Raw genomic sequence first — 16,621 nt, 5'->3', positions numbered from 1 at the left:
TGATTGTTTCAATCCTGACCCCAACCATATTGTGCCTTTAGCCCTAATGACTTCCTAACATGGAAAAAATAAATAAATAAATAAATACAGGTCCATGTTTGCTTGGTCCTGATTTTCACACCCAAAAAAAGACGTGAAAATATTCCTCCTGATGTGTCAGCATTTCTTAACTGCTGTTTACTCTGTCCTCCAGACATCGATGAATGCAGTTTGCAGACACACACCTGCTGGAACGACAGTGTGTGTGTGAACCTCCCGGGGGGCTACGACTGTGTGTGCACGACGGGTCCAGGCTGCAGCGGCGACTGTCAGCAGGAGGAAGGAATCAGGCGCAACGGAGAGGACTGGAAACCCGGCTTTGACCGCTGCGCTATATGCTCCTGCAAGGTGAAGGCCACACACACACACACACACACACACACACACACACACACACACACACACACACACACACACACACACACACACACACATTAATCAAAACAAGTTCTCATGTTTTTCTTCTGATTTCTTGCACCTACATTATTGTACAAACTAAATGAAACACAATGGGTCCGTCTGAATCCCTCCTATCTTCTTTCCTTAACCCTGTGATGTCGTCCATGGAAACCAAGGAAAGGAGTTAGGAGATTAGGGAAAGGCGATCACGTTGTTGAGACAAATCGACCGCACTGTATTATATTTTCTACCCTTGTGTGTGTTTTTCAATGCTGTCACTGAGGTAGCTGTCCCGACATTTCACTGTCAACTCTGTGTTTTAACATCTTTAGAGTGACAATAAAGAACTTCTATTCTGTTCTTCCACTCGGTGACGTAATAATAATCCGACTGCAGCGAAGGTTAATGACGGTGAAAAAACAAAATATTTCCCAAAATGGACTACAAAAAGTGCATTTCTACCACTTTCCCCTGTGTCTCTGCTGAAATAATCTCAAATATCACAAGGTTTGAATGGAAGTCAAAGGAAAAGAGGCGACCAGGAACTAAAGGTAAACAGCTGCCAGGTGAATTAATAACCAATCAAACTGAGAACAGGCTAGTTGGGATATAGCTTTACATGATTTAAAGTTGTTCAAGGCAGATTATTGCTTTACCTCACATGATTTGCCCCTATTTCCGTCATCCCGAGTTTCCCTGAACGCTCGGATGAACGGGTTCCTTTAAATGTTGTCGCCACAAGGAATTGTGGGGGAACATGAGCTGGTCTCCTTTGGTAAAGGAAGCATCAGTGTTTCCTAGGCTAAAGGAAGTTCTAAAGGAAGCATCAGTGTTTCCTAGGCTAAAGGAGGTTCTAAAGGAAGCATCAGTGTTTCCTAGGCTAAAGGAGGTTCTAAAGGAAGCATCAGTGGTTCCTAGGCTAAAGGAGGTTCTAAAGGAAGCATCAGTGTTTCCTAGGCTAAAGGACGTTCTAAAGGAAGCATCAATGTTTCCTAGGCTAAAGGAGGTTCTAACTGAAGCATTGAGCCTCCTTTCCTTTGCTTATTGAGAATTCTAACGCTCCTTATCATGGCCGCCACTTAAACACTTCCTGGGGTTAAGGAAAAGTAGATAGAAAAGGAGATAGGAGGGACAATTTGAACGCACCCCTTGATTTGCAATAATAACTAACTTAAATGTGACAAGCTTACTCTTGTAATGGCCTCAGCTGTCACTTCCCCATCAACAACGCATCAGTTTTACTTTTTGGGGTGGATAGCGTTTGTCAATCATCTAATGATAGAGGGTGAAAAAACAAATAGGAAAGGAAAAACAAATGGCACCATGCAATAACTCCTCTGTAGGATATTGATCAAATCTATTGAGCAATTTCATGGAAATCAGACTATTTGTAAAATGTCTGATGTCACAGAAAACTTTCTGTTCTTTTGCCGTCCATTTAGTGTCGGAGCGTAAAGACAGGATTGATAACGTCCAAACAGGAAAAGACAATCACAACCGAAGCAGAAACTGGACTAGTATCTAGATTTAAAATAGAAAAAGGCTCAAATATTGAAGAGAGGATGAGATCCAATACAGTGCAATGCACAAAGGAGCAAATGAAACAAAAAGAGATCACACAGGAATCTTTTTTTTTAACTCTCTCTTCTGATTGCTTTTCCCACTTTAATTTCAGCAAACGGAGTCCTGCTGTAAAAGATGCAGTCAGTTTTGTTTCAGTGCTGTATTTTCGTGCACATGTTTCTGTGCGGCGAGCTGAAATGGCCGCCTCTGTTTTTCTCATATTGTAACTGTGCTACTGAAGTCGGCCACAGTGAGGAGAAGATCTCATGGCTGCACGTTTCTGCTGTCGGAGTTCATAAAAGCTCAACTTTTCATTCTTGTTGATGTGCGTTGCAATAACTGGGGGATTGAAACTTGATATTTTGCTGTATATAAGTTCAACCGGTGACGGACCTCTCTGCCCGTATGTGAAGCAGCATAAATTTGATTACCTCGTCTGGATGAAAGAAAATTTGTAAATCTAAACTCACTACTTTTTAAATAACGAATGATGACACTTCTGTAGAAGATAAATATCATTGTGCATAATTAAGTCAAAACTGATTGAAATATTAAAATGGCATTCTTTCCACAAAAAAAAAAAAAGAAAGTACATTGAAATCTTATTCAAAACAACATTTTAATAGGAGCCTCTTTAGTTGCTCCAATTTACAAGGGTTATCACCCCAGCTGTCATTGCAACTTCCACAATATGCTTAGTTAATTTTAATTACAAACGCCCCCACAATGCAGGTTAAAACTTAACTCAAGGTGCAACCAGGGAGACTGAATAGAAAGCAGTAATAAAATGCAGAAATAATAAACATAATGTAATCGCAGGTGCATCAGATACTCCCACAGCGAAACCAAAACTACAGTGCATGTGTATACACAACTTGGTCCTGTTTGATGGAAGCAGATGGTCTGCTTGTATTTTTTTATCTTAGCTCCTGGTCTAACTTGAGTCCATCAGTGCTTGCTGATCCTCCGGCCTAGTTACAGCATCCTCAGTGCCGGGAAACTTCATTTTGCAGGTCTGCTCGGTGCTGCGGCCTAAATTGCTGTAACATGCTGTGAAGCACATGTTGGCAGAAATAGATAATATTAGCTTGCAGCGTTTTCCTCTGCTTCATGAAAAACCTTCCACTTCCTCAGCCGTGGCTACGAGGAAACCTAAGATCTCCCAGCCTGCTCAGCATTGTAGCCCAGGTCGCAATGTCTTTTAATGTAATCCTCATGTTGACAGAACCAGACAACTTAATGTTAGTTGTGAGTCCAGCATGGATACTTCTTTTTATCTTTTTTTTGCCTCCTGTGGCCTTTCACAATGCTTATTTACCCTGAAAGTGGTTCGAGGGAAAGCTTAGGGCACCAAAACTGGTCAGTGCTGCCCTTGTTGTCACCTCGACTGTGAAGCTGAGAAAAAGGGAATCTTTTAATGGTAGTTGCTCGTCCGGGAGGGTTTACTTCGTGCTTTTCGCTCCTCAAACTGCTTTCGCACACCTTTTATCGTACAAAAAGCAAAGTTGTCCGGCAGTGTTGTCCAAGTTGCTGTAAACTTCTTCTTTGGAGCCCATGTTGACAGAAAGCCATTTTCAATTCGAGCTTTTATCCAGTCATGAGTGTGTCTGCTCATGCTGCTCCTCTGACTCTCTGCACATCATTCGTAGCGCTTCCTTATCCCGGCTGTTCATGCAGGGAAAGCCGAGGTCGCCGGGGCTTTTAAATGGAGCAGCTCCAGTTGTAACACTAATGTTGACAGATGAATGAATGAATGAATGAATGACTTTATTTGTATTTTTCTACATGTGCACACATAATAAAACATCCAAATATATATTAATCATTTTGATGACGTAAAAGACCAGAGGATGACACAAAAAAACATAAATAAGACATATTTCCGTTGTGATCTTCACAAAAAAAAAAAAAAACATAAAAAATGTGAAATAGTGACATTATGGTGAACAATTAAAATTACAAAATTGTACAAAAGTACAGAATAGATTCGATTTATTAGAATAAATATATATATACAAGTTCAACCTATACAAATTTGTTGCACAAAATCATTTATCACTAATACATACTGAGATCGCATCATAAGTTATCAGACCGATTAATCATAAAAATGAATAGAACAAAATGAAATGAGAAATATAAACGATGCATCACAATTCAGTTAAAATGTATATGGGAATAATTAAGTAGTTTGTATGGATTCCAATAAAAACCTTTTGACTTGCTGAATGAACACGTGCTGGGCTCATCAGCACATCTCACAGACTCAGACATGTAGAAACATTCACAATCCAGAGAGACTGGCTGTAGCCAGTTCTAAAAACATTGTTTTGTTATTTAAAGCTACATGATGAGACACTGGATGGATATTAGTGTTACAAAAGCTGCATCTTATTGTATTTGACTTGTGTTCATCTGCTTTTTCAAAGAGCCGTGTCACTGTTTCATAGTTCATAGATATTGTAGATATTGCAGACTTAAAAACATTAGAAATTCCATTTGGTGGGAAGAATACAAGTCTTCCCTAAGGTATTCTTTTTTTTTTTTTTATTATGAGGAAATAATTATACTTACAGAGGACTGTGTGTATTCCAAAGAGGTAGTGTGAGAACCAATGTTAAATATAGATTTGTTTCCTTTCTGGGAGTCATTTTATGGAATGGACTGAGTGACAACTTAAAATTGGGGAAATCTCTGTTGTGAAATAATAAAAATAAGCCTTGACTTCAGCCGAGACCCATTTCAGCTACAGATTTTGTTTAAAAAAAAAAGAAGTGTGCGTGAAATTTCAAGCACTATAAACTGAATGCACAAAATTCAACTTCTGAACTGAAACTGTAACCGAAATAAACCATTCATTCATTCATTCATTCATTCATACATTAGTTGTGGTTATACTTGACTCACCAAAGCAATGGCTAAAATCTGGAAACACAACATTAGTACTGCATATCTGAAATACCCTGATGTTGCAGCCATTTTATCTATCCAGGTTTTGTATCTTGGGATCTTAGGTTCCATTTGCACAACAATTCAAGTGAAATTCGCATCATTTTGGCGTTTTTGTTTCAGAAAAGTTTCACGTTTGCACAGCAATGTTTTGAAAACAATGTCAGTTTTCAGTGAAAGAGCAGAAGCTGAACATAATGAAGTTGGCATGTTGGGCTCTGTTGTTTGTTTTTGGAATGAAACCACACACATATGCACGCAGAGAACAAATCACTATAATCGTTAACAATGGGAGTAGACAGGCGTTCGTATGGACAGACGACCAAGTTGGATTGTTGTTACGGTGACTGTCAACTATAAAACTACCAAGTCCCAGGAGAACATGAACTGGGAGTCATGACACTCTAATGTTGTTGTTATTGTCCATCTACTCATGGATGTGCAGAAGAAATATTTATGAAGGTTGTGATGCGCATGCGAAGCATTTCAGTAATACTTTCCACGGAGATGGAGTCAGTGCTTTTTCAAAATGTTACGTTTTCAGTGGCGAACCCTGTTGTCATGTAAACAAACCCCGAAAATGCAACAAACATTTTCTCTTTTCACTGAATAAAGGACTTGTCGCGTAAACGGGGTCTCAGTGGGAGGGAGCCAATAGCAGCTCTCTCTGGGCGAAGGCAGGATCCATCCTGGACAGGTTGCCAGTCCATCATCAGGAACACCTACTTCTGTCTTTGTAGTCGTCAGTTAACGCCAAACATTTGAGTTTGGATTTTTGACAGAAGTCCTGGAGGCAGTACCCAGGGAAACACAGAGGATAAAGTCCACTCAGAAAGGCTTCCAAACCTGGACTTGAACCGGGGGCAGGCCCGGAGTGGCTCATTGGGAGGACCGGGACAATTCCCAGTGGGCCGGTCTGATGTTTGGGCCTCTCGGGCCGGCATTCACTTTTTTTTTCACAGCACTGGGTTGATCGCATGCTGTTTCCGCTGTTCCTGGGCCGCCCCCGCCTCCCTCCACTGGCAGCTTCTTGAACTTTATTTAAAGTTTACCACTCTCAGCTTCTTTTTTGCAGACGCACCCTGATGACGTAACACGTCCGTGCACTTGTTCAGTGGGTTTGAATGATAGATAGAAAGAAGAAGGTGCAGCAGAGAAGGCTAGAATTAAAAAAGAAGAAACTCTGGAAACAGATGCAATAAAATGTGCGAAGATGGGCAACTTTTTTTATTAAAACCAGCTTCACGGTTAGAAACAACAAATGACGATGGAACGGGTGAGATGTTTAACTTTGCCTCCAAACCACTGTTCAATTTGATTATCAAGTCAATGAATTCTGTAGCGCTGTGTCACATAACATGAAATTATAGAATTTGAATAATAGTATGATGCAACGGGAAACCTTGTCTTTTGGTTCCTCAGAAAGCAGATCCAGCAGCACCAAGCAGGTCGGACTGATCTCAGGATAGATCAGATTATTATATTCAATATAATGAAGAGTAGGATGGAGACCTGCTTCATATGAGAAATGCCCTGTGATTCTAGATGATTCAGCTCTACATTAATGAAACTGAGCTGAACTTTGTAAAAAGGGAGATTTGTGCTGAGAATTTAGAACATTTTTAAAAAAGTGATTTAGTGTGAGAAGCAGAACCAGTGGTGATGAGGGGATTTCTCTCGTCACTATGGAAGGAACAGCTGAGCTGTTGGAACAGTGTGTGAACAATCAAGCAGTACTTCTATTATATGAGAAGTTTCTCAATGGTACATTTCATTAAAAACTTGTGGAAGAAATCCTCATGTCTGTGGAAAATGATATTGTCATAAACAAAGTGGCAGAGACCAGTGCACTGCTCAGGGTTTATTAATGTTCCAGAGTCGGTCATGTTTCTTTGAAAAACATATGATATTGTTATAAGAAAGTTCATTTTTTAATTCTATATTATGAATCTAATATTTTATGTTTTTGTTTCATTTTTAAGGTTTGGATATCTGTTAACACTTATTTGAAATATAGATTCTGAAATTATTAAAAAAACAAAAAAAGATGTATTGTATAATGGTGAACTTGTGTTGAACTAAATTTTCATTAGGAAGCAACCCTTAGTTGCAATGAAATGGAAATATTTTTGAAAAATACACTGAATTACAAGGCTTTACGGAATAGCCCATGAACTTCACATTTTGTAAATTATAATTACATGATTTTAATAGGCCGTGAGGTAAAGTGGGCGGGTCTGAGGGATGAAACTCCAGGTGCGCGAGTAAAGCCAAATGCAAATACTCTCACAACAGCAGTAAGGCTTGCTGTCGGTGCAGCAGAACACGGGGGATTTGATGTTAATATGAAAGAAATTGGCTATTAATTCATTTTTACTTTTGTTTACTTTCAAAAGTATATTAGAGATTTCACATAAGGGTGTAATGAACTCTACATGATGCGACACGGCAGTTCTCTGAAGATATAAGTCCCAAGTGAACATCAAGACTGCAGATCTGTCGTTGTATAATTGACTCTCAAGAACAGATTTTCCAATCATCTCTATGAAAGGCTGTGGGGGAAAACAAACATACAAAATGGTAAACGTAAAAAAAAGAAATTGACCTCAGGTGAGTGGGGGAAAAAAAACCCTCTGTGCTCCCATCTGTTTGTGATTAGCCCGCATTACAATCTGACAAATATTTGTGGCAGCCTAACGAGTCTTTTCCGTGCTCGGGAGTCGAATTGAGTCGGTTGGCGTGCAGAGCGGCGGCAGGAAACAGATATTGATCAGGTTTGTCTTTGGGAAAGAAAAGCTGAGTGACTGAGATTAGATTTGGGAGGCCGTGGGAGGGTTATGGACTCAAATGACAGCTGAAAGCGGCGGTTTTGATGATGTGTTATCGGCTCATAAAATTTCAATTCCGCCACAAGGACGTTTTTGGTTTTAGCCCACTAAGAACAGCGAGTAAACCAAAGCAAACGGTACGGTGCTTGTCGTGAGTTATGACACTTTAATTCAAAACACCTTAAATCTTTAGTTTGCTTCTCGTGTTTTACTGAGGACGTTGAAGTGGCAGCTTTGCTACGAGCTCCGGAACATATTTTGTCAATTACTAACGGAGGTAAGGGCGAGCGTTGTTGGGTTAAAAATACACCTGATCTGTAAAGATATGAGAACAGAGGCTTAAACTGGAGTTCAGTGTTCAGGAAGACTCCTGGCTCTGTGGTCCTACTTGTTTTCATCCTCGCCATCAAACCAGGATCTCTATTTCCTGGGTTGACTTATCCAGACACTTTGGATCCTGATCACTGTTACTACCAAGCAGGTTATGAACTCGCTGGTTCAATCCAAACCTCCGTGTGCGCGTTCACATGAAAGGGGCGGAGTCTGCAGCGTCTGACCAATCACACACACGCAGAAACTCTGCAGCGCAGTTTACAGATTACTGAAGGAGCAGTTATTCTCTGAGAATATGAAGGATTAAAACACATCCAGCAGCTAAAAGCAACACTGCTGCTGCAGCCAAAGCCAGAACATTCCTGACTTGTTAGTGCTGACTTGGTGAGGTTATACCAGATTAATTCATCGGACAATATAAGCTGTCGGCACTGTGATCACTCAGTTTCACTTTATTAAAGCAGAATCGTGCTGGGCTAAACTTCCTCATTGCTCTTTTTTTAGTTTATATTTTCCATCCAGTTCCCCCCGTGTCAGTGTGTTTTGTATTGGAATATTAATTCATCACCATGACGACAGGAGTAGTTCTGCACTGCATACATTCATGTTTCTCCAGTTCTGTCAATGTGAGCATTATTATTAAGCTCATTATTCCAGATCAACCTTCCTGAAGCTAAACAGACTTGGAACAAGTCACGTACAAGAACAAAAACATCCTTCAAAGCCTCAGTGACAGGGATTTATTTTATTATGTCAAAAAGATTGCTCTGAATACTTTCTCATCTCTCCGCTGCAGCTCAGCACTGAAACTGTGTTGTATTTGGTGCTATATAAATGAAGCTGAATTGAAATGAAACAGTGCATCAATCACCATCATTTATGAATGGGCAGGTCATTTTACAAGAGATCTGATTGGTCGGGAGTCGGAGCTCTGCACGGTTATCGAGAATGTAACTGGGTAGTTACCGGGGTGAGAATGAGCGTCGCAGTACGGAAAACCCAGGGTTAATCCTTGAAGATATCTCGATATGAGAAAATCCAGCGCCGTAGTACAGGGCCCAGGAGTTGAGTCAGATATGGGAGGTCTGCTGGATACTAACAGGCAGTGAATCGAGTCTGTGAATTCTAAATGTTGCGTGTGAACAGAAAAATGTACGCCACTTTCTACGCAAAGATCGGCTTTAACAAACAAAGTTGATGGGAAAATGTGTGAACTCATTTGCCAACTGTGTGACGGTTGCATATGTACATTTACAAGGACGAGATGCTGCGGCACAGATGGTGAAGTGATGAATTGAAGCCAAATAAAAGAAAAATGAAGATGAATAAAATGTGAAAAACTTTATTATTATTTTTTTAAATGCTCATAAAAGTCATGTTCAAAAACAGCTTTTTGAAATTTGGTCAAAATGGCTCATCTATGTTTTAATTGTCAGGCCTGATTTTGTGTAGTAACAACATGCCTCCATGGGAGGGGGGGGAGAGGGCAACCTCAAACTCTACCGTAAAAGACAGAATTAATATGGCATGAGCATATATTGATGTATTTGTGAGATATTATTTGAGAGATAGATCTTACCCTGCTGTTTGTTCCGTTATTGTTTGTATTTCTGTTACATTTTCTGAAAAAACGACAATAAAAAGTGAATTAAAAAAAAGAAAAAGTGATGCAAAACACATGTCAGCTTATCTCTCAGCCCTCTATAGTGGTGCTAATATTGAGAAAAATTTGTTGCTGTATTGTAATTAATATTTAATAAAGATTTGATTAGAAAATAACTTAGGTAACTTTAATAACTTAAAGACATAGGTAATAATGTATGAACAAGAATGTAAAACACACTTAGGATTTAAAAAAATAAATAAATGAAAAGCTTAAAGGAAATAATTTGCCTGTCAACGTTTTCTTGTATTTGAAGGTTCTAGAAGTAAGTTACTTCAACTTAACGGTGACTATCTCCTTGTCTCCTCAAACAAAATGTCTGTTAGTTAAAAACTGCCATCATAAAGTTGTTGTCAAGAAAACTCTAATAAAAGAGTTTCAATACTTGTACGAAGGCGTCGTCTTGGCACGCCGGCCTGATCTTATTCTTGGCATTAAACTGAACAGTCTGCCGTCGCACATCCTGCCAGTGTGGTTCAATTGGCTGTAATTTCCCAGCAAGTCCAGGGCGGTAACTGTAAAGACCAAGGCCATCAGTGCTGACACCCGGGGACCGAGCAGTTACTGTAGCGGGACAATATGCGCCGATAAAACATTGGCTGTGGATTGCCCTTTTAATGGTATGCAGAGTGATTTTATAGGCCTCATACATTTTTTAACAGCCATTTTATGTAACATTTTTACATCTCCATTACATTATCATCCTGGGGCCACGACAGAGTAAAAATGGACCGTAGAAGTTTCCTCCAGGTAAAGATGGTGAGCCAGGGACTCCGTGACCGGGGGGAGCGTGCAAACCCGTTCTTTTACACGTCACGCCTCATCACACGCGTGCTTCATTCACTGTTAGCCACGAATAAGTTGCATCAACGACCCCGTATCTCCACAAGTTTGGCACTAAAGATGTTCGGGAAGTGTTAGACCAACACCAGCCGCACTGCCGAATCTTCTGCTCTGCCGTGTGCTGCACATGCGTGTTCCAGTTCGCTAATGACTATCAGTCATATTTTAATCATATTTAGCTTGTAACATCGCTACTGTACGAGCGCCGCAGCTCGTTAAAATGTCGGCGTGCAGGCTTACGTGATGCACCTGAACGCATCACGAACGGCTGTCAGCTCCTGTAGTTAAAACCGGACCAACATCGCGCTTGGACAAAAACTCTCTTTTATTACAGAAACAGTTCAGAGAAATGTATTTCTGAAAGCACTGGAGGCGAGAAATAAACTGTGCAGTTGAAAAGTTTAAACACCGCATCACAGACGTGTGGCTGCTGCGAGGGGGCGTGGCCTGCTGTGAGGGGGCGTGGCCTGCGGGTATGAACAGTCCAGTCAAAACAGCTTTTTTTCAGCAGCTGACTGACGTCACTGCCAAATTTTCTTCTTGTTCTTATGGCTTCAAAAAGGGAGTATGCAAGGCCTTAAGTGTGGGTCAGTAGGCTACACAATTGTGGGGAAGACTGCTGACTTAACAGATGTCCAGAAGACAGTCATTGACACCCTCCACTAAAGGTCCTTGCTCAAGAAGCTGGTTGTTCACAGAGTGCTGGATCCAAGCATGTTCAGAGAAAGTTGAGTGGGAGGAAAAGGTGCAGCAGCAAAAGGGATGAGCGCAGCCTGGAGAGGATTGTCAAGCAAAATGCTTTGAAGAATTTGGGGGAGCTTCACAAGGGGGTGGACTGAGGCTGGAGTCAGCGCATCAAGAGCGACCAGGCACAGACCAATCCTAGACATGGGATACAAATGTGGCTATGCTTCCAGAGGTGAGACATGCACAGTGAGTTATTCGAGTGGGACGTCATCGAGTGCAATCCAACATGGCGGCATCCAGCTTGTAATACATACTTTACCGTCTGACGGGAAGAAAAACAAAACAAACAAAGAAACAAAAGGGAAATTAAGCTCACCCACAACGCTGGAAGAAGAAACAACAGAAGACCGTCAAGCCTACTTGGACAAGTGGTACGACCGTCTCGTCATGTCCAAGACTCCGCAGACCTCATCATTCAAAAGAATGATGTACCTGTATATTTACTTACTTACTTATTTATTTATTTATTTACTTGCTTAATTACTGACTGACTGACTGACTTATCCATGGAGTATGTAAGAGACACACTATGTCCTCACATTAAGAATAATTTACAGTCACCAATTAGCCTCAAAAGTACATTTTAGGATTGTAAATTGAAGGCAGGGGACTTAACAGACTGAACACGCACACTCTACCTCAAAATATTTAAAATCAAACCTGCTGTGAGGTTGCAGTGCGAGCCAACACACTTCTTATGCCTGTTATATTTACAAAAGAAATTGTTGAATTAGTTTCTTCCAAACTCTGTAGTATTTTGCTGAATTTAAATAGGCTATTAAGTATTTTCTGTCTTCTTTACAGCAGTGGCCAGCTGTCTGTTGGCTGCAATGGTTTTGGTATCTTCAATAGCAACGTTTAATATTAAATGTGCAGTTTAGATCATGTTGCAAGGTCTACAGCTGCCGAAACTTACCATTCCAGATGATATAATCTTAAAAGGTCTATCATGGCCCTCTTGAATTATATTGGGTAAAATGTCATCACATTCTGAACTTTGTTTGTCAAAAAGAATGAAAAAAAAAGCACTACCTCTACTAAATGTAGTTATTTATATTTATATTGCACCATATTTTCTTTTTGCATAAACAGAACCATTTTACTTTTTCTTTTTTTTGCAGCTTGCAATCTGCAGCCTGGCGTTGCCACAATCTTAAATCTTGCAATGATTTCTGACCGCTGTGTCTTGTCTCGTGCAGGACGGACAGACGTATTGCAGGAGGAGACCCTGCGAATGCCAAGACCCAGATGAGGATCTATTCTGCTGTCCTGGCTGTGACAATAGGCCCAACAGTCAATGTCTGGACAAAAGTGGACGCAAACTCTACCCCAGCGGCGCGTCTTGGCTGGACGGCTGCCAGCAGTGCCGCTGCATGGTCAGTACATACCAAAATACCAAAAAACCATGTAGGCAAACATAAAGGAGTGAAAGTATATAACAGTTTAGACTGTGGCAAAACAGCCTTGTTGACACCGTATGAAGGACAAAACTACTGTTTGTCCCTGGGTGTGTAGGGGCATTCGAACCAAACATTTACAGAGAAACACACATGCACTGTTACACACCGTGTCCCTGCAGGAGGGGGATATCGACTGCTGGCCTCTCGGTTGCCCCGTGTTGATGTGCGAGTACACGGCAGTGGCGAAGGGCGAGTGTTGCCCACGCTGCGTCACAGACCCCTGCCAGGCTGAAAACCTGTCATATGACATCCGGCAGACATGTAAGGACCCCGCAGGCATCGCCCGCCTCAGTGGAGACACATGGCATATGCCCAAATCACCCTGCACCACCTGCAAGTGTAAGGTAGGTCAACGCTGCAGCCCATTTTTTCAAACAGACAAACAATAACTATTGTTCACAAAATAAGATTTTCACATGACTTCTTTTAAAGAGCTGGGTGTTTTTCCAGTTGCCTTTAGATGATAGTGAAGAGACCAAACAGCATGACAGAAAATAACAGTAATCAGTAATAATAGTGCAGGTAAATGAGGTCAGAAATCCCAGATAAGTAACGTTCGGTTCCACAGAACAGAAGTGCAGGAAAGTACAGAAAGATAGGATAAAAAGGAGAGAGCACTGACTACAGTAGAGCATTAAATAAGGTGGTTTGGTATTGTAAACCCACAGACACATAACAGAGAAAATACTTCAGGGCAATCTGTAAAGAGTGTTACCACCCCGAACTGAAATTCTAAACTAAACTAGAAAGAAGCTTGAATGTTCAGAGCCCTAACCTTGGATTGGACTTTTCGTAACTCACGAAACTTCCACTAAGTTTGGCTGTTAAGATTTTTGTACGTCACCAGGATCATTTCAGAGATAATTCTGGATTTTACGAAGACGTCAAATAAGAAGGGATGTTCGGCAGACTTTGAAAAGAGTTATTAGGAACCCCCGAGAATGAAAAAAATATATGATAGTGGGTTTAGAATTAACAAACTTATGTGGCAGATGCATAGGTGCATGTATTTTCATGGCGAGTCCTGGTGCCAATGGAGTAATAATGGTCAAAGATAGCTCTGACGTTCCTGGTTGAGGCACAGTAAATGAAAGTGATGCCATCCATTGTAACTATAAGGCCTTTATGTATCTGACACCAGTTTCAAGATAGATGAACTGGCTGTTACTTTTCCAGTTCCATAGACGAACAAATAAACACAAGCCCTCTTAATAAGCCTACATGAACTATGTATGAGGGGGAAATTAAGTGGTCCCCATACAGAACCCTGTGGAACACATATGTCAAAGTAACGCATTGAAAATTCAGCACTGACTTGAGTCTGTCAGATAAATATGATTCTAATCACAAATACAAACCTCTGGGTAAGCTGTAAACTGCTTTACAAACTTGAGCAGAAGGTCACTGAATGTATTACTCATAAAATCAGAACATGTCTTGGAACATTAGTGTTTTAGTCAAAGTTTTTCAGCTCCAACAAGCTGGAAAAGCTTCTTTCAGATCTGGTTGGTTGTACAAAACATGTCTTGACAGTTTACGGCTGTGATTTTGAGACATAAGCCTCTGAAACCCCTTGTATTTTAGTGGTAAATAGTCCCAATGAAAAATGTGACAGCGAAAGCTGTTCGGTAGCCAGACTAACTTGGACCCTGTTTTGGGAGAGAGATATTGCTCTTCAGTTTCTCGAATTTGTCATTGCGTAGAGCCACACTTCCAAAATGCTGTCCAGCTCCAGAGTGTTAAAGTGGCAACATAAATCACAAAGACAGATATCCCCAAAAATATAGCAGATAATGCAACTGAATGACCAGTTATCACTTTTTATGACACTGTTGAGAAGTCGCTGTCCAGAACTCTCTCCGTATAAAATCGTGTGATTTCTGATCTGAGTTACTGTTTCATATAATTACAACTCACTGTTTTATATTTAATGCTTTCTTTCTCTTCTCTCCTGTCTCGTTACGCTGCCTTGTTCAGAACGGAAATGTTTGCTGTTCAGTAGATCTCGACTGCCTTCAGAACAACTGAACTCTTCCATCCTCCTCCTGCTCCTCCTCTTCCTCCTCCCACCTTCCTCCTCCCGTCCTTTCACTATGGGACAACCACAATCCTGCTGATGATTCTTCCCCTGGATTCATAAGACAGGCTCTCACACACACACACACACACACACACACACACACACACACACACACACACACACACACACACACACACACGCATATGTGCATGCCGGTGTGTGCACCGAAGAACACACTGACCCACACACTGGACAGACTCGGGTGTTCCGTGTTTTCACGCTGTAACTCTGTCCACAACCAGTGGGTGTGTGTCTGTGTGTGGCTCAGGAGGACTCCTGCTTGCCATGCGCCATGCTTGCTGTCACCGCTGTCACTGTGTTGTGTGTCTGTCTTTGTACGTCACCCCATCCAACTAAACGTCTTAAGGAACCCCTCTCGAGTGTCTCAAACCCCAAAACCAGAGACGCACAGTCGATGTTGAGTCGCTCCATCTGTCTGTTTCGCCTCATCGCAGGCTTGAGGAGGACGACGATGTAGAAATAAAGTTGTTGAGAAAGATTGGGATGAATGTAAAATAAATGAATAGAAATGTCGACACATGCAGAGGTATCAAACAGATTAATGGAGCATATCTTAGTTTGGATACATTGTGTTGAATCATTGATCCTAAATTATTTAATCCATATTTTCATTCATAGCTGATGCTCAATCCATTATTGATTTCAAATTTCAATATTCCAATAGTGGAGCTTAGGGGCGTTGAGATCAGTGGTTTCAGTTGTAGTTAGAAGGAGCGTTACACAAAGTAGTTCACCACAATAATAACCCTTCTTTCAGTCTTCAGTTCATCATAAAGCCAAACTTTAGGTCCTGGTTACAAAACGCTTTCAAGCAGAAATAGCAAACTTTCATTGACCTTTGGTTGTTTATTTACATGACAACATCGTTGCATGTCCCTGCTACTAAAGCTATTCCTTTAGTGGGCTTCCAGATTTTTATATTTTTGAAACCAGAAAAAGGCAATTTCTCAGAAGATGTAGATGTGCACTACGAGTGCAGTCAAAGTTTTTCTGCACATGGGCATGTAGATCAACTACAATAACAACAAAGTGTACAAATTCAACACCATCATCCGGATCACATGTGAAGACACATTTCTAGCATGTGCCAGACACTGAGCGATCCAATAATTGTTCTCGTGTAAACACGACCTTGAATAAACCACCGTAGCCAAACTCTGAAGTGGGACATCGCTGTTTCTTTGTTTTTGCCCGCCCTTCTGAGACATCAACGCTTGTATTTTCCAACACCTTCCCCTCAGCTTCACTGTTTCCTCTCTGATGAGGATGACTGCTGGATGCTCACTCGTCACAACAAAGGTCATGGTATCAAAAACCCTGTGAAAGTGGTGTGACGGTGCACACAAATCCCTGCAGGCCAGCCCAGCCAGAGCTGATGATTAAATCAGTGGAGCTCCTGGTGGGTCGGCCTTCTCTGGCCTCCCCCGGGCTCCTCGGCCCGGCTCCATATGGCAACCGAGGAATGGCAGAGAAACAGAAGAAAGAAGGGGAGATTGGGGATGATTAAAGCGATGGCATGCAAGTCTGAATTTGAGTATGCCAGGAGGTCACCGAGTGTTGACTGTGTTTCTCGACAGCCAGGCTTATTAAGGCCAGAGAGTCTGGTTGTTTTCCTCCTACAGTTTACACGTTCACCGCTCTGGTGCTTCAGCCTCTTCTCCACTGTTCTCTCCACTACAGGCTTGTCAGTGAGAGT

General features: G+C 41.3%; 1 protein-coding gene across 1 annotated transcript in view; it reads left to right on the top strand.

Moving 5' to 3' along the window:
* The window catches only part of LOC308125541 (protein kinase C-binding protein NELL1-like), a 430,629-nt gene extending 414,552 nt beyond the window's left edge, over nucleotides 1-16,077 (top strand). Inside the window, exons 17-20 of the mRNA XM_080489392.1 lie at nucleotides 194-387; nucleotides 12,564-12,740; nucleotides 12,944-13,168; nucleotides 14,802-16,077. Of these exons, the coding sequence (XP_080345518.1) occupies nucleotides 194-387; nucleotides 12,564-12,740; nucleotides 12,944-13,168; nucleotides 14,802-14,852 (647 nt within the window). The 3' untranslated portion in view covers nucleotides 14,853-16,077. The remainder of the gene's footprint in view (nucleotides 1-193; nucleotides 388-12,563; nucleotides 12,741-12,943; nucleotides 13,169-14,801) is intronic.
* The last annotated feature ends 544 nt before the right edge of the window (nucleotides 16,078-16,621 follow it).

Source organism: Lipophrys pholis (genome assembly GCF_963383615.2).
Source record: "Lipophrys pholis genome assembly, chromosome: 2".
Taxonomy (NCBI): domain Eukaryota; kingdom Metazoa; phylum Chordata; class Actinopteri; order Blenniiformes; family Blenniidae; genus Lipophrys; species Lipophrys pholis.
Note: the sequence above shows the minus strand (reverse complement) of the source record. Positions and strands in the feature narration are given on the sequence as shown.